The 23332-nt window shown below is 35.2% G+C and overlaps 1 protein-coding gene across 5 annotated transcripts in view; it reads left to right on the top strand.

Annotated features, from left to right (window-relative positions):
* Positions 1 to 23332, top strand: part of ZC3H12C (zinc finger CCCH-type containing 12C) — a 69255-nt gene that overhangs the window by 17838 nt on the left and 28085 nt on the right. For all 5 annotated transcript variants that reach the window (XM_074335520.1, XM_074335519.1, XM_074335518.1 and 2 more), the window contains exon 2: positions 16173 to 16927. In XM_074335520.1, the coding sequence (XP_074191621.1) occupies positions 16248 to 16927 (680 nt within the window). In that variant the 5' untranslated portion in view covers positions 16173 to 16247. The remainder of the gene's footprint in view (positions 1 to 16172; positions 16928 to 23332) is intronic.

The following is a 23332-nucleotide window of genomic DNA, read 5'->3' as shown; positions in this document are numbered from 1 at the left end:
TTTTTCCTGCATAACTTTAGATACCAGTCATGTTTTGCCTGGACTATGATAGTACCTTTGTAACGTGTCTGAGTTTTGTGCCTCCTCAAAAATAATACCGTTGGAATTGTCCTAAAATGCAGGTAGAAACATGCCATTCATATTCTCAGAAACCTTCAGTGGTTCCCCATTACCTTTTTAAACGTGGGTAGAAATGCTCCATTCCCTTTTTTAAAAACTTCCCGTAGTTTCCCAGTACCAAAGTTGAAACTCTCTCTAGTATGGCATTCAAGACTTCCCATGAACTAGCCTCTTTCTAGCCTCATTCACAGCCATATTAATCATGTAGAATTCTGTATATTTTATCATCTTTCACATCTCTGGGCCTTTGATCCTGTTCTCTGGGCAAAAATCTTTTCTTTCCCTACCTTAGCCTACTCCCCATTTTCCCTATACCAAAGACACATACACCATGAGTGCCTGACATAGGTCTATGTCATCACCACCATTCTGTACTTAGCTTATATGTCAGCTCAGAACCACCTCAAACCTGAGCCATTGTCTTTGTCTCTTATACTCTATGTCTCTTTAACAGAATTAATTTTGACATACCCTATATTGTATACATGTTCATTTATCTGGTTTCCCTAGTAAAAATTTTATATTCCTTAAGGTAGCAACTGTATTAATATTTGGACTCTCATCTTTTTCACTTAGCATCATCACTTTCTCACAGTAGGTATTCAAATAAATGTTTTTTGAGTGAATTCATGAATTCATTGAATATAGCTTAACCTCTCATTTAATTTGGGTAATCAACCACAATGCTGCTATTTTCCTGCCTTTCATCAGAGTATTTCTTTTTAAATGCATTAGTTGTACACAATTTTAAACTAAAATTTGATCTAGCTAACATCTATAAAAATGTCCTAAGAACTAAGGTAGTAATACTACTATCAATACAATAAATTCCTTAGTCATAGGAATCTTCTTTTTTAACATAAAAGATTTATTTAACAAGATGTAAGGGAGAAAATTATTATGGTGTTAATTTTTCAATAGTTAATAACTTACAGATTTTAGGAGAAAGCTAACTCTGAAAAATGTACCAATTTGTTACTTCAGGAAAATTCTATGGCTAGAAATTGTTATTGAAATTATATTATGAGCAAGGTGGCAAAGCTACTCTTTGTCTACAGCTATTTATCTTTAAATATTTTTCACGGTCCACCATCTATATTGTTAAACTGAAAAATGTTTTCCCATTTTCTACAAGAAAATCTTTGTGTCCTCTGAGGTGCCTGTTATATTTTCTATTTATACTTCTGTTTTCTCCCTCATCCCTTCACTCCTGCCCACCATCAGTGTATTTCTTCTAAATCACTGGTTCCCAACCATTTTTATACTTCTGTTCCTTACTAAGCTTTCTAACATTATCTTCTAATTATCCTCACTAGCCAAAGTATTCCATGACACATAAATCGAATGTAGCAAGAGATACAAAAATCGATAAGGAAGAGGCAAGCTGATGATTTTGTTATATACCTGGAAAACCCAAGAAACTTGGTGAAACCCCAATAGAAACATTAAGAGTTCACCGAAATACCTAGTTCACTAAAGTTTTATGTACAAGAATAAGAATAGGAATAAGTTTTTTAGATACCAATAGATAGAAAATACAATGTGGGGAGACAACCTCCATTCACAGCAGCAAGAACAAGTTTAACAAGAAATTTTAAGTCCCCATTAAGAAATCTATGGAACTGTATTAAAAGAAAAAGTTCAATAAATTGTTCTTGATTAAACAATTTAATTTAATCAGCAGTGATTTTTAAGCAACCATTACTGCAGCACAATCTCCATCAATCTCCCAACAGCTTTTAGGTTAAAATTTGTCAAAACAATTCTAAAGTATCTGGAAGCATCTACATGCAAAATAGCCAGGATAAAAATATGAAAACAAGGAAGAAAAAGAATGTAATAATAGAAGACCTACACATGCAAGGTACCCAATATGTTATAAATTTATAGTTCTTAATAAATGGTACAGGCACAGGAATAAAGATCAATGGAACACAACTGGAAGTGTGGGGGTAAGCCCAAGTTTAGAAGACATTATTATAAAATAGGATCATATCACTCCGTCTGCTCAAAACTCTCTGAAAGTTTCCCATCTCAGAACAAAAGCTAACTTCTTACTGTAACCTATGATCTACCTTGCTACTCAGAGTACTGTCTGTGGGCCAGTAGCTGTGAGCTTGTTAGAATGTGGAGTCTCAGACCTAACCCCAGACTTCTTGAATCAGAATCAAGATCCTCAAATGATTCAGATACTCTGTACAATTTGAGAAGAACTGCCCTTCAAAGCTCTACAATACCCTGGCTTCTCTCTTTTTTTTTTTTAAAGATTTTATTGGGGAAGGGGAACAGGACTTTAGTGGGGAACAGTGTGTACTTCCAGGCCTTTTTTCCAAGTCAAGTTGTTGTCCTTTGAATCTTGGTTGTGGAGGGCGCAGCTCAGCTCCAGGTCCAGTTGCGGTTTTCAGTTGCAGGGGGCACAGCCCACCATCCCTTGCGGGAGTCGAACCGGCAACCTTGTGGTTGAGAGGACGCGCTCCAACCAACTGAGCATCCGGGAGGCAGCTCAGCTCAAGGTGCCGTGTTCAATCTTAGTTGCAGGGGGCGCTGCCCACCATCCCTTGTGGGAGTTGAGGAATTGAACTGGCAACCTTGTGGTTGAGAGCCCACTGGCCCATGTGGGAATTGAACCTGCAGCCTTCGGCGTTAGGAGCACGGAGCTCCAACTGCAGGAGCCACTGGGTCGGCCCTACCGTGGCTTCTCTTGACCTGACCTTTCTGACCTCAGCTTCTGTCTCCTCCCCTTGCTCACTTGCCACCCATCATACTGACCACCTTGCTGATCCGTGAACACACACTCATATCAGAGTTTTGTACTTCATCCTCCCTCTTGCTGTTACATATTTCCTTTCACTTAATTTAGGTATCTGCACAAATATTACCTTATCAGAGAAGCTTTCCCTGATTCAAAGTTTCTTTGTAGCATTTACCATCACCTGATGTGTATTTATTTATATTCTCTCTCTCCCCCGCTCCACACTACATCTTAAATTTGGTTGAGGGAAGGGGACTTCCGCTTTGTCCTTCCTTTGTCCCCACTGCCTGGACCCTAGGAGGTCTCATTTGTTGAATGAAACTAATAATAAAAATTGCAGGTAAGATCCCTCAAGAGTCCTAAAGAGGGATAAATTACAGTGGATTCTTGTTTTTAATTGTAGTTATGTTCTATAAAGTTACTGCAAATCCTGAGCCGTTGCTCCTAGAGGAAATACAGGATTAAGTTCCTGTGAGCCTCTGGTCAAAACATTTTCATTGACCAAGCAGTACCTAACCTTGTATGTGTGTTGCTGTTTAAAGACCCTTATTTGATATATATTGTTGGTTCGTTAACATTGACCTCACAACCAACAGCACTATGACTCATGTCTTAAAAAGCTTACCTAACATATTTTCTCCATAAAGCACTCCACAGCCTTCTTGCACTTAGGGACAATAGATAGCACTTCAGCACTTGGCTCGGAGGCCATTTAAACAGCAAACTCACCAACAAGAAGCACAGAAAATGCAGAAAAAGAGCACTAAACAGTCCTTTTTAGGACACTTGTTTACAGCAGAACTGAAATGGGAAAGCCTCACTTTGTCCAACCTTAGCTGGAAGGTGCACCATGGGCAACTCCCATTTTTGCCTCTGCACAGACACATATCTATGGAATGACTCTAAAGAACTGCAAGTATTTATTTGGGGGTTGCAAATAAATTTTACCAAGTCGGCAAATTTGCAAATACATAATCTGCGAAAGAGAACCAACTGTACATTATTCTTTCCATAAATATTAATTGTGTTTCTACTATGTGTCATGCTACCAGAATTAATCAAATACCAGGAGTGCCAAAAAAATGCATACATGTGACTTTCATTCGTCTTTTGTTATCTGTATATATTGAGTATTACAATTTTAATACAGGTTTTTCCTTTCTTAATATGTGTATACATTTTTTTGGCACCCTCTGTATTTATCAAGTTCTAACCTGTTTATCATGTCAGGCCCCTTGCAAAACTAAAATAATCCAAAAATATAGTTTAACAATGTTTCACGGAAGTTTTCATATAAAGTTGGTTTTTTGGCTAAATCTTTAATAGTGGGTAGGGTTTTAACATGTGAAGCTTTGGAGAAAGGTATTTTAGAAGAAAGAACTGTTAAAAATCAGTCTTCTTAAAGTTGGCTACACATTAGAATCACCTGGCGAATGGCCAGGCATCAACCAGACCGAAACAATAAACATCTCTAGGGATGGGATGTTGGCATCTGTATACCGTGTTTTAAATCTCCCCAGGCAATTCCAATGTGTTACCAAATTGAGAGAACCACTGCTTTAAAACTTCCATTTGGCTGGAGCGTAGATTATAGGAAGGGAACTAAAGAATAAATCTGGAAAAGGGATTTTGGCTCAGATATTGAAATGCTATCATTTATTTAGCACATTTATTAAGCACCTGTTGTGTGCCATTCACTCTGCTAGGTGCTGGAGATATATCAGAAAACACAAGCATCCCAGCCCTGTTAGAGTGTACAATCAAATTACATTGGTAGCTGTTTAGGATGATTCATATTCTAGATTTAACTAATTATAGTATATGATGGTTTGTATTTAGAAGGAATCTTGTCCTAACTGCTCAGAACTCTAAATTTGTTGTCTAAATTATTACCTCACCCTCTGGTATGAATAGAACTCTATAAAGAAAAATTTTGTTATAAACTTTTGTACTAATTTCACTGAGCATACTTTCTAACAAAACCATTCATTTTGTTTGCCTCTCAGTGTTTTTCAGTTTCTTGCGCATCAGGACAATTGTCTAAAATCAGTAGTGTGCAGTAATTTAAAATCAGTAGTATGAGTGTCGTTGGAAATATTAACTCAATCATTTCGTTTTTCCATCTTTTAAGAATTGGAATGTAAGGAACTATTTTCTATCTAATTATTAATAAGAATTTTGATCAAACATGATAGAGAACTTTTATTAGGTCATAGTTGGTTTGCAGTTGTATTTGCAGTGTGCCATGTTTTATTTTTTCCTAATTTCCTTTACATTTAATGTACTACTATTACACTGTCTTCTAGACCACTAGTAAGAACAGACAGATCTAATGATAGAGCCCTGTTTTAATTCTATCTGATACAATTATTCTTTAGTCTAAGCCTGTCACTTTCACTTTTTAACAATGCTTTTGGTCAAGCAGTTTTTGAATTAGTTTGCTAAGTAGAATTATTTAACACCTAAAAAGCAAGACACACCAATTTGCAGCTGGTATGTGCAGCCTGAAGAATCTATGATGTGAAGAAATGAGCTCCTACTAGTGAGGAATGTCACAGAGTGGGAGAGGAAGTGCTGTGACATCAGGAGAGAGGAGTTCAATTCTGACTAGGCTTTGATAATGATGTTGTAAATATTATCATTATTACATGGTATCAAGTGTCGTGTAACTACCATCCAGTTGTCTTATAATTCTGAGAGTGTCTTGTATATACAGAGGTTGCCAAAAAAATGTATACGCATTTTAAGAAAGGAAAAAACTATTAAAATTGTAATACTCGATATATACTGATAACAAAAAATGAATGCAAGTCATGTGTATACATTTTTTTTGACATCCCCGGTATTTTACAAAAAATTACACATTTTTGGTCAGGTTTTCCTCATAGTTTCAATTATACTTAATATAACTGTTTTGTTAACATGAATGATATGTGCTTCCTACTTCTTTGAAAATCATCATGTCCTTTTTTTCCATGTGAATTTCCTCTCCGATACTTACATTAGTTGCTTTAATAACCTATTTCATCAGCATTTTGGATGTCATTGTATCCCCTGATCGTTTCTAAAATTCCTTGTTCCTTGAGTATTTGCAAGTTTTATAGGAATTTAAGATCATCTTTTTAAACATTTGCTTGTTTAATGAGTTATTTAAAATACTAAATGGGAAATAATCACTGGTAAATATTTGAAGTCTAAGTATGTGGGTTATATTGTCACTTAAAATGACTGTAGAAAAATTTTTATTTTTACACTTTGGAAAAGAAATACTGTTTTTGTGGATTTATTTAGTATTTGTCTCTGAACCCTAAAGAAGATTGAAGATTGTCTGCTCTTAGTGATATTGCACTGAAAGACTTTCGTAAACTCTTAAGAATTTTCACTTTGAGCATTATCTTTCTTTGTTACAGAATTTTTTCTTTCTCTTTTTGTTAAACTTAATCTCTTCATACGTATTTTAAAAGTAGATTGATGAGAGTTAATGTAAGTCTTTATATCACCTTTTTTCCTTAATAGTTCTTTATAACAAAACTTTTTTTATTACTGAATATTGTTTGAGGGAGTCTTTTTCCTGCCTTAGTTCTGAACCAATTGAGAAACAGACAAAGGAACCAGGCAGATGGACATCAAAAGAGCAGCTTTTTTTTTTTTTTTTTTTTGATAGCACTATTGCAGAACATGACTTAAGATCACAGCATAAAGGGCTTAGTAACATTGAACCCCCAAATTAGAAAAATTTAACTACCCAATCTTGGGCAGTGCTGGAGAGCAAAGCAATCATGTACTCTTGGCAGCTGAGCAGATCTTGAGGCGAAATGAGCGAGGAAGGGCTGGGCTTTGCTTACTCAGTTCCTCTTCCCAGACTTCCCGTGGAGTAAGTCATCCTCAGGTGGGGAGACAAGCTGGAGTGTTACTCCAACAGATGCTTCTCTAGGTAGGAAGTTGAAGCCAGAGAAGGCGACTGCGGAAAAGACCTCTCGTCACTGAGAAGTTTGAGCTCCTTCAATCCCACAGCTGCCTGGAAGGTGAAAGCAGCCCCAATGGCAGAACCAGGGCTACAAAAATACGCTATGGCAAATAGCTGAGGGCTCTTTGATAAGCTCATCTTGTCACAACAGGCAAGTAAAAACGGGCAGGGGAGGGTTCTGTTTTTTTCATATGAGTGCCCTCATTCATATTTGGAGGAGGCTGTTTTTTTACCAGTCATGTTTTTCACTCAAATGTCTTCTAGATATCAGCACACTGATATGTGCCGTATAGGTTTTTTCTATGGATTATGGAAGATTAAATGACTCTGCCCTCAATAAGCTTACAGCCTGGTTCATAAATAAGTGCTATATTGTATAGTGCAGATTATTCATGTTAATAGACATTCAAAAGAGTATGAAGAAAAACTGGACTAATCCAAGAAGCTTTATGGGGAAAATAAACTTTGAGCTGGGCTTAGGACAGCCAGTGTGACCTGGGTGGGTAAGGCAGTGTAAGAGGACACTTAAAGTGACTTCACTGGTGTTATTCCTTCACCTTAAGTGAAGTGGGAAATAAGATTACAGGGCCAGGAGGGGCCCACGTTGTAGCAAGAGCCTTGAAAACAAAGCAGAGAACCTGAGACTTGTGATTTGCTGCTGAGACGTGTTTTGAAGCATAAGAGTGGTGTCAGTGAAAATTTCTTTGGCAGGGATGTACTTAGAGGGTATTCAAGGAAGGAGATAACTTAAGGAACAAAAGTAATCTAAGCCCAAGGAATATATTTCATTTCAAATATATTAAAGTTATCATGGCCCATCTGACTTCCTAATATAATAACCCAGAGTTTAGAGTTTGTGCCTGATTAATTTTGCCCCGTTCTCTTACACCATGCATCTAACTTAGGTTTTTTGGTTGGTTTGTTAGACCTTTTTTTAACTCACAAAAATAGTAAGAGTTTTTGGTTAAAAGTTTATCTTTTTAACTTTTGGGTAACAGTTGGTAAAATCTGGTCTTCTATGGTGTTTTCGTTAAGGTTGAAAGATTATATATTAAAGGGCAATAAACTTCATATTAGGAGAAAGGTACCAGGAATTCAGTCTGGATCACCACTGACATAGAGAATTGATTCCAAACACCATCATCAAAGCCCACGTGTTTCACGTTCAATCTCAGCAAACATGCAAGGTCCTGTCAGATAGCTGAAGTTTCAAATGTTAGACACATCCTTGGCATCGACAGGTTTTAGTATACCCCTAAAACTACACTGTCTTGTTTTCTTCTGTCATAGCTGTACAGCCATTGATTGCAGTGGCCCAAGCAGAGCCAGTGCAGCTGTTTGTATTGGCGCTGCCTTTGGAAGTGGACTAGGGCCTTGTGACTGAGAAAGCCAGACTAGGGCATCTTTTCACCTACAGATGTTTTAATGTGCTTAACATTATCCAATACTGGCAGCCCAGATAGTCTAAATACCACAGCAGGATCTGATTAGTTTTTTCAGATCTCCGCCTTTATTTGCTGTTTGCAAAAAAACTTAATCCAGTGCTAGAGATTAGGCTTCCTGCTGAGCTCTTGGGTAGTTTTCTTTCATTCTTTGTGTTCACAGTGGCAGGAATTAGGGAGAAGATTCCTCCTTCTGAATTAAAGCTATAAAGTAGTAACTATAGTAGCAAGGGATAAAGAAGCAAGAAGCCAAAGGAAAGGAGAAGGCAGTCTATTCATACTAAAGAGTTTCCTTTTTATGTAGAAAAGAAAAAGGTTTTAATATGAATTCATAAATATTGACCATAAATATTGACCTCTGTACTCAGTGCATAGCTTCAGTTTTATTGGATTTTAGTTGCAACTACTTTGTATGAACATACATTTTTTATTTTTATCTTATTTAATCAAACTGTTTTACCAGAAATACATTTACTAAACCATACGAGAAAAAATATAGACAAATGGTGAGCTACAATACCATACTTTATATTTTAATTTTTTTCTGGAAACAATCATTTTTAGGCTTTTAGTAGGCATAAAGAATGTTTTCAGAGAGATAACTGAAAAATTTTAACCATATAGAGTATATCCTCTCCTTGTTTTAGAAATAGAGAACTCATTTACATCTGAGTGGGGCCAGTAAGGACAAGACCTAGAGTCCCAGCCAATATGATGTTTCCCCCAGGTATTCACGAATGATCTTAACTGGGAGTAGCCTCTATTTGTGTGTGAAGAGATTTTGATAGTTTGGGGTGCTCAAACCAAATTTTATATCTTTAGAGTTCGTGATTATATAATGGAAAAGTCTAGTTTCTGCAAATCAGCTTGTATTTTAAGAGCAGCGTTTTGCCTTGACTCTTAGTTTACACTGGAATAAAAAACGGATGCTTGTGCGTGTGTGAGTGTGTGTGTGTTTTCTACATCAGATAAGTAGTAGGACAGCCTAGATTTCCTTTTTCTTTAGTAGGGAAATATGCTCACAACATCTGATGATGTTTAAATTTTAATTGAATTTTTTTCTTAATCAGAGGCTGCGCAAGATATAAATTATGCGAAAGCAAGTAGTCCATAGCATTATACATACTGCATCTGGAACTCTGAAATAAATCAGGACTAACAAGCTTCCTCACTGAGAGGGTTGATTTTTGTATACTTTATATCCTTGAAAAAAATCACAATATTTCTTCTTTATAAAGTTAACTATTTCCTGAACTGGAATTTAAGCATTGCATCCTACAAATTTTATGAAGTACAAATACTTTTAACAGGTATAATAAAGATTTTGCTTTTATTGAATTACATGATTAATTTTACACTGCTATTTGACATACATAAGATGGGCTATTCTGGTGAATTTAGGTTGAAGTTAGTTTTGTCTAAAATGTACAATTTAGATGAGACATTTGGCACAAAGTTGGAGCAAACTTGTTTTACTTTACTATACTATACTTATAGTGAGCTTTTTAAATCAGTTCTGTTTGTAAAGTCGTAAACGTTTTTCTTCTGCAATCTTATATCCATGCAACAAATTAACCAATAGTGACAAATATTTTAGATTTCTGGGTATTTCCAGGGAACTAGTTTTACTATAACCTTCTGTCTCATTTCACCAGTAACTCATTTATTGAAGAAAAGGGATTGCTGCATTCGTTAATTGCTACTTTGACACACTTCATTTTCTTTATTTCTCAGAAACAGTAGGCTAATAATAGACTAGAATATATCCTAAACTTTTTTAGGGAACTTGCAACTTTTACTACTTTAAAATGTAATTGGTTTTTTTGTGTTGTGCATTGAAAACAAGGAGGAAAAGCTGAAGTCTGCCCAAGCCAGGTGCGTCTTGTTGGCGGCCTGCTTCCTAATGACTGCTCTCAAAGAGCAGCTGCCTACTAGTCAGCTTTGTATGGCCTATTGTTGCCGCACACCCCTCGTTAATACACATGCTGCCCGGGGCAGACCCCAAGAATGACATCAACTTGCTTATCTTAAAAACCTGGACGCAGGGTGCTGAGGTTGGCTTGCATCTGCCTGGCCAACTAATTGTGAGCTTTCTTGCCTACGATTGGCTGCTCCACTCCGTAATAGGTTAAGCAAAGACATTGCCGGTCCATCTGTTCAACCATTCATTGTTCTTCTTGCCTGCCTGGAAGTCTGCAGCTAAAATTGTGTTAAGGAGTTACTGCTGAAGCTGCTACAGAAACCAGTGTCTTTGTATTTTCCTGCTAACGTGAGTATCTGTGCTACTTAATGCCTTGGAAGTTAAACTTTCCTAAATATTCAGAGTATTAATTTGGACTCTCTCTATATATAAAGCACAGAATGCACCTCAAATGAAATCCTACAAATTATTACATGGTGCCAAAATACCAGAAAATTAAATTATTTCTCTAAAATATGTCTGTGAAACAGATTTTTTATGTTTTTATATTCTGGAGTTTTATAATTACAGCTTCATGAGCATTTGCAAGTGTTGGGCATAGCATATAATCATTTGGTAGTTAAAGATAAATTATAACCTGTTGTGGTATTTTGATAAACAATGAATTTAGATTTCATCCTGTCACATTCTTGTTTCTTAAGCTGTCACTGTCAGACCTAGGTGCTGTAAAATGATAGTAAGGTTTGATAGGTTTTTTTCATTGTCTTAAAAACCTAGCTTGGGGAGATGGATTGATACAGTAGATGTTTCAAACAGCTTGTTTTAAATATGATGACTAAGCATTCAGTTGCTTTGGCAGTAGTTTCAGTATTCACATATGGTTGCTAATTTCTTCTCTCTCATCTTTTTTTTCCCCTTGCACTAGTGTCACATTAGGTTGAATGTGTCATTTCAAGAACTGTTGCTTTCTGGAGTTCTGTAATGGGGAAGGGAGGAGGAGACAAAGACTTTCATCTATCAGTTGGGAGGGAAAGAAAGAGCATAAAGGGTTAAAGAGAGGTTTTCATTTCTACCACATGCCCTATTGTGTGAACATATGCATAAGTCTATTGAAAGTTTTCAGAAGATGGGCAGGCCACCAGTTGCTGGTCTCCTGCAGTTCCAGTAGACATCTGTTGCCCTGGAGCATTAACCAATCTGTTCAAAGGGACATCTCCCTTTGTTAGCTAGAGGGATGCAGACAACAGCACTCACTGAAATACAATGGTAATTAAATACACAGAGACTACAGCAGTAGGTATTTATTACATATTCATTATTTTATTTTCACTGTTCTCATAGTATTACCATTTGGATGACAACCAGAACCCACTTTATGGCATTGTAACTTTACAGACAAATAAATTGATTTAACAAGTTTATGGTCTGATATTCCTGATTAATATGAGGCCCTTTACACTACAAAAAATATTTTTACTAAATTTGGGAAGGATTATCCGAGTCATCTAATGAGAACTTCTAGAAAATCTCACTCAATAGGGAATTTGTATATGCAACAAATTTCTAGTAAATAGCCATTACATCATTAACCTGCTAATGTAAAGTTTCTTTTTGGCAATTAAAACAATTAGTTACTCTTCTTCATCATCTAAAAAATAAGCATGAAAATTCAGTTTTTAAATAAATAGTATTACTTGATTTTTAACTTATTTAGGCCTTTAGCAGGAAAAATTGTTTTACTTTCTAATACAATATCTAGAGAGAATCTGTAGCTTTATAAGTGTAGAAATCTGTTTTCATACCATTATATTTTTGCTCAGTATCTTTTGTGTTCATGAATATAGTATATAAAGACCAGTTATAATGGATTCCTGATAAAGCTTAAAAATTAAGCCACATTTCTTGGAGTTTTTTGATAACTATCAGAGTATAAACTCTGACTTACTTTCTGTGTGAAATTTTGTCTATGCTGCTGCTTCCGGAAATGAGGAAAATTATCCTTATTTGTTAATAGTTGATTAATTTATGATGATTTATATACATTTGCTTTTGAGTACATGCAAAACTTAAAAGTCTAATAAATGGTTTAGAAATTAAGGCGAAAATATTTTCTACCTGATAATGTAATAATAAATTTTGTGATGTCATTAAGAGTGTTTACTGTCTTCTTTTTTCAAAATTATATTGATCATTTTTAAGGCATTGAACAAAAGATCATATACCATTCTTTGTCCTAAGATTTCTTATAGTTCCTTATAAATTTTATATATTACATTAACAAATACTGCAGCATATGAAAACATTTTTATCAGTTTTTAAATCATTTAGGTTTTTATTGAGTGATTTCAAGATTTGACAATTTCTTTTTTTTTAACTTTTATTTATTTTAAGTGTGTTTTTGCAGGACCCATCAGCTCCAAGTCAAGTAGTTGTTTCAATCTAGCTGTGGAGGGCGCAGCTCACAGTGGCGCATGTGGGGATCGAACCGGCAACCGTGTTGTTGAGAGCATCACGCTCTAACCAACTGACCTAATCGGCTGCCCCAAATTCTTTTTTTATTTTTTTTAAGTGCCATATTAAGTTAGGGCAATCATTTACTACCATGTTTCCCCAAAAATAAGACCTAGCCAGACAATCAGCTCTAATGCGTCTTTTGGAGCAAAAATTAATATAATACATGGTCTAATATTATGTTATATAAGACCCGGTCTTATTATTGTAGTAAAATAAGACTGGGTCTAGTATTAATTTTTACTCCAAAAGATGCATTAGAGCTGATTGTCCGGCTAGGTCTTATTTTCGGGGAAACACGGTAATTACAAATGGATAACGAAGCATTTTAGGGATTAAAGTTTTAAAAAAAACAAACCTTTATCATTTGGGTCAATACAAATCAGGTTATCTCAATTTTGTATTATGTAGTGGAGAAAATATATGCCTGGTAATTTCATTTCCCTTGTTTGTACTATTTCAGTTAGTCTGTTGATTTATAGGAACTAAAATTATTTAACTGCTTATTTAGTACACGATGACATTGAATAACTTTCTCTGAGGTAACCAATGAAATCTGGAAAATTAAGAGAGGCCTGTCAGTTGAAAAAAGTTAAACCAGAATCTTTTAAAAGAAAATTTATTTTGCAACAAAATTAGATGTTAATATTTTAAAAAGTAGATTAGATCAAGCTTACATTTATCTTCAGAATTAAAAATCATCTTAGACCAATTATTCCAAACTTCTTATTTAAATAGTATATATGAATTATCACATACCACAAATTAAAGGTTTGTAGTCACTGAATACATTTGTGTACAAATGAGTTTTACCTGGTTTAATCCCATAAAAAGCAAACAACTGATAATCCCATTTTTTCTCTATATTGTATCATTATAGCCATATAATAAATTATATCAGAGTCACATAGTGTTATCAACACTTTTTTTATATTAGACTGAAGGTGATAAAAAAAGATTTAAATACATCTTTAGGGTTGATAATTTTCAGTTTAAAAACGTTACAGTATCTAGTTTTCTTTCTTTGAAAAACGTGAAAATTAAGAATAATTTCCTTATGCTTTAAACATAACATTTCATTCTAATTTTCCCCACTGGCTGTATTTTTCATACAGTTTTCATCTTGTTTGAAACAGTCCAAAAGAAAAAACAGTGCAGCTCAATATTAAAATATTCCCTAGTTCAATTCATGGATTTGGTCAGTGAATTATTATCTTGAAGAATTATCTCACAACAGCACTTATGCAAAACCCAAACTTTTCAGGAGAGATCAAAAATGTTGCCCATTAAATACACTTCCTGCAGTCAGAGCAGATTGTGGGGTTTATAGAACAATGATGTTGGAGCTTCCAGATTGGTTTGGCAGCTGCATTGTTCTCGGAGGGTAAACCAGAGGCACTTAAGTCCCAGTCTCTTTTATAGGCTTTTGTTCATACCAAATTATTCTTTCACTGTGCTAGCCTTCATGATGGCATGTTAAAAGAGTGCAGCTTAGCAACCATCTTCTGGTTGCCAGGCAGCCCAGCTTCCAATAGGTTTTCCTTGTTTAAGATACTTTTGGTGGGAGCTGTAGGAAGGCCACAGTGCAGGTTTTTCTTTTAACTGTATCCCTTTATTCAGATGCTGTTGTGATTTGTTACTTGCATTATGGTGTCAGTATATTACAGTAGTTAATAAATCACTGAATATAAAGATTTGCTTTTAAAATCCCTTCCTTTAATGCTAAATAATTGGGCTCATGCATATCCATATTAATAGAAAAAAATTGAAATGGATACAGCTTCATAGTGGGGCAGATGTATATACAGCCCTCTGAAGGAATATTTCTTTTTATCAGTTGTGCAGTCAGGAGCCAGGAGAGTTTGATGTGTGTGTGTGTTTTTTAAAAACTAATGAATGTTACATTAGTAGAACAGTGCAATTTAAGTTATCTGTCTTCTCAAGGAATAAAACCTAAAGAAACTGCTGGAAAAGTGTGTAGGAGTTCTACACTGAAGGAATTTTAAGTGTATTGTATCAAGCTAAAGATGTCCATGTTCTCTTCTCTAGTATTTACCATAATTAATATAATTTATTTCATTATGCAAAAATACTTCACTCTAATAAGTTCACCAAGTATGCATTCAAATGTGCAACTTAGCATTTTCTTGTAACAGTTACATAATAGCTCCTTTCTAGTGTAAATAAGATGTTGAAGAGCTTTAGAATGAAATGTTTTTCCAATTTTGGGGGGTTATTTAAATAGGTGTTTTATGACAGTCTCAAATTCACCTACCACTGGCTTACTAATGTTATCCATGGATAGAACACTGGAATTACCTTAAGTAAACTACTGATGTGGATATAGTCCTTACAGTGAAGGACAAGAGAAAATAATTTTATTTGGCTAACCTAGTGTTCCTAGTGGAGAGATAACAATTATTCCCAATAGACTTTAAGGAAAATAGTAAAACAGTGAAAGCATTTTTAATAGTAAAAGCATTCCTTAGGGGGAAAGTAGGAGAAAAGATGACTTTTTAACCAAATGCATGTAATGGTTAATTATCTGATATAATATAGAAATATTTTCTGCCATAAAATTCAAGAAATTAAGATAACACTTATTCAGTGTATCTAATTATTTGCTGCTAATTTTATGTGAAGTATTTCATTTCTCTGCTTTCTATAAATGTGCATAAAAGAACTTTTCCCAACCCCTTGGAATGACAGACTGCAGTGTCCCTGGCACTTAATAAGGATGGCATGACTTTAAAGATTGTATTCTGTTACCGTGTTCAGTATTCACAAAATAAAGATTATTAGGGCAAAACTATTCATTTCTTAAGTAGAGTATAAGTCACTTTGTAATTATTTAATTCCTTGTTGGCTATTAGTTGAATACGTGCTCTTTCAACTCAGTACCAAATTTATTTTTGATATGTCTTTCGACTGTTGTTAAGCTTGATCCATATCAATGATATTATTACAATTATAGGAAGTTAATGTTTTCCTTTCCACATGGCTTTCTCTTTAAAATAATTTTTACAGTTTTTGTATGAATTCTTTTAGAGAAAATGTACATAACCTGTCATAGCGTATCTAAAGCACGCGTTTTAATAATACTCTATGTGTCACTCCAGGAACATAGGCCTTTCTATCAGCAGGAAAATCTCTTCCATCAAGACTGAGAAGCAGTGACATAGTGGGAAGAGTATGGTAATAGGGTCAGACATAACCGGGTAAAAAGTCCACTTCCACTACCTACTTACTTTGTTGCCCTGGAGGGATTGCATAGCCTTCCTAACTACTAACTTCATCTGAAAAAAAGGCATGATACTACCTTGCAAGGGTGCTGAGGGATGAGGATGTAGTCAAACACAAAGTAGCTCTTCATTGGTTTGGTAATTCTTTTCCAACTTGTTGATTGAAACAAATGAAACCGTAAATATGAAATTCTAAATATTTTACATTTTTCTCTAGGAATACGGGGTGCTTTGCATTCAGGAGTACAGAAAAAACAACAGAAAAGTGGAGTCAAGTACACGTAACAGCTTCATGGGCTTGAAGGATCATCTGGGGCATGACCTCGGCCACCTTTATGTGGAGAGCAGTGACCCACATTTAAGTACATCTGCACCTTGGTCAATGGTAGAAAAACCTACAATGGAAAAAGTTAATTCCGGAAAGGAAGAAAAAGAGGTGTCTGAAGAGAATGCGAGCTCTGGTGACTCTGAAGAAAGCACAAACTCTGATAATGAGTCAGAACACTTGAGTAACATTTCAGTAGAGCCATGCTTATTAACCAAGACTCATAGACAACTATGTAGGTCTCCCTGTTTAGAGCCTCACATACTCAAACGCAGTGAAATTTTGCAAGACTTTAAACCCGAAGAGTCCCAGACTATACCCAAGGAAGTGAAGAAACCCCCTGATGTGGTGCGAGAATACCAAACAAAACTGGAGTTTGCACTTAAGTTAGGTTATTCTGAGGAACAGGTTCAGCTTGTGCTCAACAAACTTGGTACAGATGCTTTAATCAATGATATTTTGGGAGAACTTGTAAAACTTGGAAATAAGAGTGAGGCTGAACAGACAGTTAGTACAATTAACAGTATAATGCGGGAAACATCTTCCCTGGAATCGCAGCGGTCTGAATCTCCAATGCAAGAGGTTGTAACAGATGATGGAGAAAATCTGAGACCAATAGTTATCGATGGCAGCAATGTGGCAATGAGGTAAGTGGGAAAATCTTCAGTGATTATTACCAGTCTTTAAAAGGTATCTCTAGTTTTGGGACTTACTCTTCTAATAGTCATTAAAGTCAAGATTATTCTGCATCCTAACATTAGCTTACACATTGCTAATTGTGTCTCTTTTAGTTTTTCATTTCTCTATTTCGAGGCCAGTCAGCCATTCTCACCCTACTGATTCCTAAGTAGAGACCCCCTTTCCCCAGATATGTCTCTTTTTCCCCCATCTGGCTATATTACTATGGTATAAAAATTAGCACATGTTCCCGGGTTAGTTTTATTGAAAAACTCGTGTACAATAATATTCAACAATTTTGGAATCTAGTCAGGTAAATAGCCTATTTCTATATGAGTTCAAATAACCATAGGGAAAAACCCCAATTTTTTTAGAAAATAAACTATTTTTGCTATTTGGGAATAAAGCTGTAGTTTGAAATTTTTGTTTCATTTAAGAAATATAATTCAAAAATAATTCTTTAGGAACTGGAAAGAAAAAAACAAAAGTAAAACTTCTAATGAAATATTTTATGAATTTTGATGACTTAACATTTAAAATGTATCAGTTTGCTTCCCACAATGTTCAGCACACTGTTGGAGCTATAAAGATATATAAAGGCATCAATTCTTCTTTCAGAGAGCTTAGAATGTCATATAATTTGTTTCTCAAAGGTGATCTGAGGATACCTACCAGAGAATCATCTGAGGAACTTGTTAAAAATGTACATTCTAGAACAGTGTTGTTCAATGAACATACAATGTGTGGCACATATGTCATTTAAAATTTTCTGGTACCTACATTAAAAAGTTAAACAGGTAAAATTAATGTGAATAATATATTTTGTTTAGCCTAATATAGCCAAAATGTCATTTCAACATGTAATCAACTGAAAAATTGTTAGTGAGATGTTTTGCATTATTCCTTTGATATTAAATCTTAAAATTAGGCTTCCTGCCCTACCATACATCTCAGTTCAGACTAGCCATACTAGCCATCTCAACATGCAGCTAGTGGCTGGACAGCATAGTTCTAGAGACCTACAAAGTCCATACACAGACCTACCAAGTCAAGATCAAGGTATGGCCCAGGGATCTCCTTTTGTAACAAGTACCCCTTCCAATAATGATGCATACTGAAATTTGAGAACCACTTTTTTAGTAGGTGATAACAAGTACTTCTGCATAGGGTATAGGAAGAACCAACTTGTAATCCTCAAAATAATCTTTTCAGGTGGAAGCAGTATTATCTTTCTTGCATTTATAAGCAAATGAGACTTGCAGGTTTTAAATTACTTGCCCAAGGTAAAACATAATTCAAACCCAAATATGTCTCATTTCAAAGTCTATACACTTTTCATCATCTAAAAAAGATAAAAGCAAATAAAGCAAATTGTAAGGGTTCAAGCCAGATCTTCCAATGCCTTGAATGCCAGGCTAGGGAATGTAAGCTTGGCTCTAATCCAAAGATAATTGCAGATTTTTGAAAAGGGGAATGTCAAGACTAGAGTTATGCCTTATCCTGCTAATCTGGCAGTGATGTTTAAAGTGGATTATAGGAGATAGGAGATCAATTTGGATGCAGACAACCCTTTCTAATGGAGTGAAAATGGCCTTAAAACTCAGAGATATGAAGTGTACATATGGCCTTGAGAAATCCTTCAGTAAAATAACCTCTGTTATTTCATGTTTCCCAAACTCGGCCACATAATGATTTTTTTCCTTATAATAACCCAGAACTAGTGAACCGTTTACCTTAGCAGGGTGATAATGTGTAGGGCGGAAATGCTGTGAATTCACAAAGGGGAAGACTAACGAGGGAAGGGGCAATAGGTCTTGGAGGAGCACCTACGACCATAGTAGCCACACACCAGAATCGTGAGAGGCGTTCTTAAAGATACACTTTCCGGGGGCCTGCTCTTAGAGAATCTGATCCGGTGGGGTTAGAACCCAAATATTTTTTTGAAGTGCCAAGGTATTTCTGTGTTGAGAACCATTCGAGATGAAAAGTTTGGATAGCAACAGGTCAGGAGGCGGAAGAAAGTGATGACCCAGGGAAAGAGTAGCGTGAAAAACGCTAGTGGTAGAAAAAAGATAGTGCTAGAAAAACCAAGAGATAACAAATGTCATCAAACTCAAAGGAGAGGCTTCGAGGAGAAAAATATCCTGTGGATTGTCCTGCAAAGAGATCTGAGGACATAGGAAGTCTTTGTCTTCAAAAATGCCATATGGTATTAAAGATAGACGCCCAAATTGTACAATGTCAGAAAATGAAGGAATAGAGCAAGACTGATGTCTCTTCCTTCTACTAGAATGTGTAGAGGGAAGTTACGGGGGCATAGGAAACGATGTGTGGGAACAGCATGGAGATATAAAAATAGATGAGAAGTGAAAATGAGGTTGATAAGAAGACACAGGAACAGATCTTAGAGGGCATTTATGCCAAATTTAGAAAATGAACGTTATGCATTAGGAACACCAGGTCATAATATAAGGCTAACATTTTAAGAGATACACATAAACCATCTCATTACCAATTGATTAAGTGGCCTCATAGTAGTCCCCTATTCAGTTATATTTGGCAAGTAATTTCTTTAGCTTTTCCTCTTCCAAGCACTTCGTTGTGATTCCATCAACTCTTATGCCTCTATGGTTTTTACTTCTTTTCATCTGAGTGTGTCAGCCCTTTGATTCCTAAAAATCCTTGATTTTTTCCACTGTGCTTTCATGACTTACTCACCTGACTATATTAAAATTATCTCTATATTCTACTTTAGCTTCTACCAAATATTATATGAAACGAGTGGTGAACAAGAAAAAACCCAGAGGCTCATCACTACTTCTACGTTATATTGTAGCACAAATTCTTCTGTTGAATGGAATGGGAGGAATGGAAGATAGACGCAGCAGTCTTCTCTTTTTGATATGAACAAACTATTGAAACTTCACCGCCACTACTCACCCCCTCCTCACCACCATCTCCTAATATAAGCCTTCTATCTTTGTCAGTGAACCCAGGTTTCTGGTTTAGATCAAATCTCCTTACTGATGGGTAGGCCTTATTGGTGCATGTTTGTACAGAGTATTAGGACAAATATTTTCTTTGCTGATAATCTCAGGTGGACCACTTTTAGGCAATAGGATTCGCTCTCATATTGCCTCTCTCTTAATGATAGGGAACCACCAAAAGAATTTAAGCAAGGAAAAAGTGGCCTTTAAGAAAGATCATTCTGCAGAGAAATTTAGAGAAGGAATTGAGCAGCAAGACTGGAGACAAGGAGACCTACGTATATTTGAAAATGCGTGTAAAGCTTAAATTATAGACAACTCCTGGGGAAAAAAGATGAACTTTTTTCTATTGTATACCAATCAAATGATATAAAATAGAGAAAGAAAGCAACCATTTGCTTGACAATTTACATACCACCCCCAAAAAAGGATCATATTAGAAACCACTTGCTGATAGTACAAATCTGAGTGTTAACTGGGATGTAGGAATTCACTCCAGGTCAGTCCTTAAAGTCATTTTCTTAAAGTTGGAACAGAAATCAGATACAGATTTTAGAATCAGAACCTGAACAGAGAAAATGCTTACGTTGTGATTACTGTCTATCAAAAACGGTGGGTTAAGCACATATATTTATAAAATACAAGCAGAATTCAGCAGTTTGTATAAATGGGATTTAAGATTCTGATTAATCTTTTAAAAAGCACAAAGCCTTTCATGTTTCTAATCTGGCTTGTGAAGTTATATGAAATTGAGAACTCTTTTCAATGTAAATTTTAATATTGATGGCCACTTTGCCTAGACTCTGAAATTTGCCTACAGTTGTTTGGTGGATTTGCTGTCCTGTTCCAGTTTAAGTACAGTACTGACTTATAGATAATAAAATCCTTCTAGACACCCAGTCTAAGGATTTGGTTTAGACCATGAAAGAGACTACTAATTGCCAGAGTTCATTGAAATTTGTTTTTGGTCCCTCAACAGGTTTATCAAAATACCGTGCTTCCCCGAAAATAAGACCTAGCTGGACAATCAGCTCTAATGTGTCTTTTGGAGCAAAAATTAATATAAGACCCGGTCTTATTTTACTATAAGACCGGGTCTTATATAATATAATATATAAGACCAGCTATAATATAATACAATACCGGGTCTTATATAAGCCTGGTATTATAGTATAGTATAGTATAGTATAGTATAGTATAGTATAGTATAGTATATTTATTATATTATATATAAGACCCGGTCTTATATTAATTTTTGCTCCAAAAGATGCAGTAGAGCTGATTGTCCGGCTAAGTCTTATTTTCGGGGAAACATGGTATGTGTTGTGGACTCATGTGACCCAATATGGTAACCACTTGCCACATGTAGCAGTTAAGCTTTTAAAATGTGTCTAGTCCAAATTGAGCTATTCTATAAATGTAAAAAACATACCAGACTTTGAAAACTTAGTACACAAACACGTGAAATATATCAATAACTTTTATTTTGATTATGTGTTAAAATGATAATTTTTGATACATTGGGTTAAATGAAGTGTATTACTAAAATTTCAACTGCTTTTTACTTTTTTAAATGTGCTAGAGTATTTAAAGTTATGCATGTGGTTCACATTATATTTCTATTGAATGTCCTCTCAGTAGGATGTGTTTTAAGCCCCAACTTAGTAGGGGCTTAATATTAATTAATGGACAGCTTAATTTCCCTTTAGGTGAATGTCATAGGTGTTACTTACAGGTTCGTTGGTGGTGTCCCATTTCTCTTACTGTTTTAAAGAAAATCCTTAGACATTACGAAAAGAATCAATCAATCAGAACTACTTTTTTTTCCCCTGTTGTTTAATTATATCACATGGAGTCTGACAAGAACAAATGTTAATTATATTCCACTGCATCTCTTTATAACCCTAAGTGCATAATTCTGGTTGTCATCAGTCATGAATTTCAGTGACCAATGGTCAGTAAACTTTCCTGTTATCTCAAATGTGTTTGTTTAAACCTGAACCTAGGAAACATCAGTAATCCTATTACATATGAATAAAGTTAATTACAGTTCACCTAACTACTATCAGCAATTATAATGGGAAAAGCTACCCAATTATAAGAAATAGGAAAAAGTGATTCGAGTCTAAATTTGCTAATATTGAAGACATTTTTACATCTACTTAACAGATGTGTTCTCTGTAGCATCTTTAATCGCCCCCTTTGATCTGGATTGGCTAGACGTGCTTCCTAATATTAAATTTGGCTTCAAATTGTGGACCTAGTATGATCAGGGAAGTCTTTCTCTTTTCCTTTTTCCTTACCCTTTCCCATTCTGAAAACTCTCTTGGCCACACTGCTATGTCCATAACCAACTGGAGGGTAATAGTATACTAGTTCATATTAATACTTCATTGTAATTTTGGTGTTGAATATTTTCACTGTCCTAAATCAGTGGTATTGTAGACTTCTATTTTCCTTTAAAGCAGTACAATGCTGACAATCTTGCATGGAGCCCCAGTATTTAAAACAAACACTGTTTGAATTGGGGGGCATAGGTGGGGCAGTGTTTCCCGATTAAAATTCCTTTCCATGCTTCCTAGAGGGGCCTCTGAGTCACACTGTGGAATTTCTGATTAGAAAACAACTTGATCAACACTGATTAAATGATCTGTAACAAGGAGCATGGATTTAGTTTTCTGGTGGTATCTTCAGGTTTAGCATCCTGACAACTAGATTTAGCTACAAAGTGATCTTGGTGTGTTGGAAAAGAAATCAGATATAATAAAGTTGAATAGCTAGAGGAGTGACAAAATAAGCATCAATCGTTAAGAGCCTTCAGTAATGTAAAAGAAAAAATTCTAGATACCTGTGATCAGCACATGAAATTAATAGGTTCTCAAATAAAATATGAAATTTAATAAGACAACAATGATAGGAAGTGAAATACTCTCGGTTCCATGTTGAAGATGATGTCCAGCTGCACGTCTGTCTTTCTGCTTAAGGAATGTAGGATAGATGTAAGAGAACTTCTTTTTAGCAATCATTAAACATCGAAAATATATTAGTGCAGAAGATCTTAAAGCCATTTTTAGGACTTCTTTAAAATTAAAATCTATTTTCATATGTTCAACATGGTTTATGTTAATCAGGCCTAAAAAATGAAAAAAAAAATAAAATCAAGTCATCAAATATTTGAAAAGCACAGGGATATACTAGAAGTTTAGTGTTCAATAAATATTTTTAATACTGTTATATTACTAATATTCTGTAATTAATGTCCAGCGCACCATGACTTTCTATCATATAATTAAGCTAACTGTATCTAAACTGGAAGGACTTTAGTATTAAAGATTCAAATACGGTTTTCTAATTTAAAAGGATGCTTTTTACCCATATATTTTTCAT

This window comes from Rhinolophus sinicus, linkage group LG06 (genome assembly GCF_036562045.2).
Source record: "Rhinolophus sinicus isolate RSC01 linkage group LG06, ASM3656204v1, whole genome shotgun sequence".
Classification (NCBI taxonomy): Eukaryota; Metazoa; Chordata; class Mammalia; order Chiroptera; family Rhinolophidae; genus Rhinolophus; species Rhinolophus sinicus.
The sequence above is the reverse complement of the archived record's forward strand: the minus strand, read 5'-3'. Positions and strand labels throughout refer to the sequence as shown.